At 41.5% G+C, this 2,753-nt stretch overlaps 1 protein-coding gene across 1 annotated transcript in view; it reads right to left on the reverse strand.

Annotated features, from left to right (window-relative positions):
• Positions 1-938: 938 nt before the first annotated feature.
• AKR1D1 (aldo-keto reductase family 1, member D1) overlaps positions 939-2,753 on the reverse strand; it is a 41,516-nt gene continuing 39,701 nt past the window's right edge. The window contains exon 11 of the mRNA XM_009887431.1: positions 939-1,105. Coding sequence (XP_009885733.1) covers positions 1,063-1,105 — 43 coding nt within the window. The 3' untranslated portion in view covers positions 939-1,062. The remainder of the gene's footprint in view (positions 1,106-2,753) is intronic.

Genomic DNA, 2,753 nt, shown 5'->3' on the forward strand with positions numbered 1-2,753 from the left:
GCTTCTACCCCACGTTTCAGAGCGCCGCAGACAGATTGAGGGAAATATCCTGATTCCTACCCTTTCTTGGATCTGCCAGTGTTCTGCAGTCTCAAAGCACAGTAGAAAGTGGTATTTAACAAAATATAACTTTCTTCTCCTTTAAAATTTAGCTTTCTAATTCAGAGTCGTCTTGGTCAGGAGTTTATTTAAAAGACTAAGAATGTTGAAGCTAACAAAAACTTTCTTGGGTGAATATCAGTTTGTAGAGCAGGAAAGTTTAAGGGATTTTTCATCTCCTTAAATAAGGCTCTCACTAATGCTAACTCCAGGATGGCTCCAGGTTGCATATGCAACTCTGTGCAATATCATCCTTGTACAGCAGTTCAAATATAGAAGCAATAGAGTCATACACTCTCCTGTGTTTCATTCAGGTCCTCAGCTGAGGGTGGGGGGGATATGAAAGTGCTTATAATGCTTTAGGGCTTGAACTAGTTGCATGTGGAGCCAGCTGGGTGTACCTATGGAATGCAGCTCATGTATGCAGCTGAAGAATACTCCAGTCAGAGTGAAACAGGCTTCGCTGCATGAAGCAGTGAGTATATCTAGATCTATCTATATATCAACATACATATGCACATATATATGTATCTCAAATCCAATTAGTTCCCCACTCCTAACTTTTTCTTACTTGAGCTGTGAAACAAAATATCACTGCTTCACATCTACTGAAGCAGAACTTTTTGTTTCAAATTCAGTGACGAATGTGTCATTGAGTGAAATTGATTTGGCTTGAACTAGTTAGCCTGTTTTCAAGAGAAATCTTCAGTTTTATCAGCTGTCAGTTTTCAACCTTCAATGCTCAGAGATAAAGCCTCCAAAGCCAAAAACCAGAGATTCAATAGGTTAAAGAGATTTGTTCTTCAGTAGCATTAAGAGACTGACAAGACAAAAGGGAGTAAATGTCACGTTTTTAATGCTGATTTGAACAGTCTCCCGTAAAGTCAAAGCACCAAATGTTGGGTCTCTTTCAGCGAGGCCTAATGGCACTGAATTAGGAACTTGTTTGAACACACCTTGTTTTCAATATTCATCGCTGAAGGGATATTCTGGATGGTCACGCCACCTGTGGATAGATCAGATTGAACAAGTGAGCTTCTTGGGTGAAGCAGGATCTTGTGTCACTGATGTAATTGTCCTGTGCCTAGAAATATTTTCCTTGCAATACATAGGTGGCCTTCATGGAAGGCTCTTCTGCCTATGCAGAAGCTGTCTGCTCTGAATAATCTTCCATACCGAGTTGGAAGCAAACCTGTGCATTTAAGGAGAAGACAGTGAAAGACCATTTTTCAGGCCTGCAGACTGCCTACCTTAAGGACAGATGGGAAAAATGAACAAGAGTTTGGTTGTCAGCTATTCTCGCTATTTAACTGAGTGGATTTAACTTGGGTCAGTAGAAGTGTTTTAGGGAAGGCAGATGGCTTCACTATGTGTGCAAGACCCTCAGAAATGAAGGCTATATTTGAAGGAGAGGTGGAGACTCCAGACTGTACTACTTTGGCTTATGCACTTAGAGCTGGCATGAACAGGTCTGGGTCTGGTATGGTGCTTTCTCCAAATAGCTGCCCCACCTAGACTAGTTCTGGCTGTCCTCTAGCTCAGCCTAGCTGTAGATGCTCTACCAGGTTAATAGCACCAGTGGCAGAGAATTTACAAAGAAGCTTTGGGATTATCCAGTTCAGGGGAGAAAGGCTACCAACGGTAGAAATGCTTCAAGGTTCATTTTAAAAACTGTGTGCTGAGGGAAGATGCATGATCCAGGATCACTATAAAAGGTGAGAATAAAATTCCCAGGGTCAACTGCAGGTGAAAAAATAACACCATGTTTGCCCATTACTGGTAGACTTGAGAAAGAGGACATTGGTTTTTGTTGTGGGTTTTCTTGTTTGTTTGTTTGAGAAGATGATGCTAAACCACAAACCCTGGCTTGACAAACATTTTGCATTGTCAAAATCAAAAATTTCTGAAGAGCATTCTCAGGTGCACCATGGCAGCTGGCTGCCTTGCCTTAAAGCAGAGCACAACAAATACTGGCATTTATCCCAGCTGTGAATCGTTCCAGTTTGGGAAGGATACATTTCACAATATTGAAGTTAACTAACTGGAAGGCATCAAACATTTTGAATTGGTTGTGTCAAAACATTTCATTCCAATATTCAGCCAAGCTGAAGTGTTTACACATTAACAGATTGAGTTGGTTCAAAAAAACAAGCCACAGTGTTTTGGCTTGTTTGGTTTCAGTATAATTTGACAATGTCTGAGTTGCCAGTGTCATAATCTCTACTTTCCATCTATGGAGCATGCGTGCTAACCAGATCTCACATGTTCAAAGGTCTGAGTCGTTTGAGTGAAAATGATTCACTCGGAGGAGTCAATGCAGCTTTGAGTAACTGGCAAGGAAGAATGTCCGTAGTAGAGACTGGGAGCACAACCTAAATCAAGCAGAGAATTAATGTAAAACTTGCCCAGCACAATACTTGTAGACTTCTCCAAGGGGAGAAGAAACCATTTCAGACTGAGATTTCCCGAAGTACTCATATTCTTACAAAAAGTCCATTTTCTGCTCAGAGGTTTAACTTGCTGACTCGTTCCACTGCCTGCAATATCCTGTTCATATGGGCTCACTCACACCAGCAGAACGACAGACTTACACACAGTACCCATGGCGGCTGATAACTGGAAGAGCCAGAGGACAGCTGGATTTTTCCATTCCT

Source organism: Charadrius vociferus, unplaced genomic scaffold (assembly GCF_000708025.1).
Source record: "Charadrius vociferus isolate BGI_N301 unplaced genomic scaffold, ASM70802v2 scaffold196, whole genome shotgun sequence".
In the NCBI taxonomy this organism is placed as follows: Eukaryota; Metazoa; Chordata; class Aves; order Charadriiformes; family Charadriidae; genus Charadrius; species Charadrius vociferus.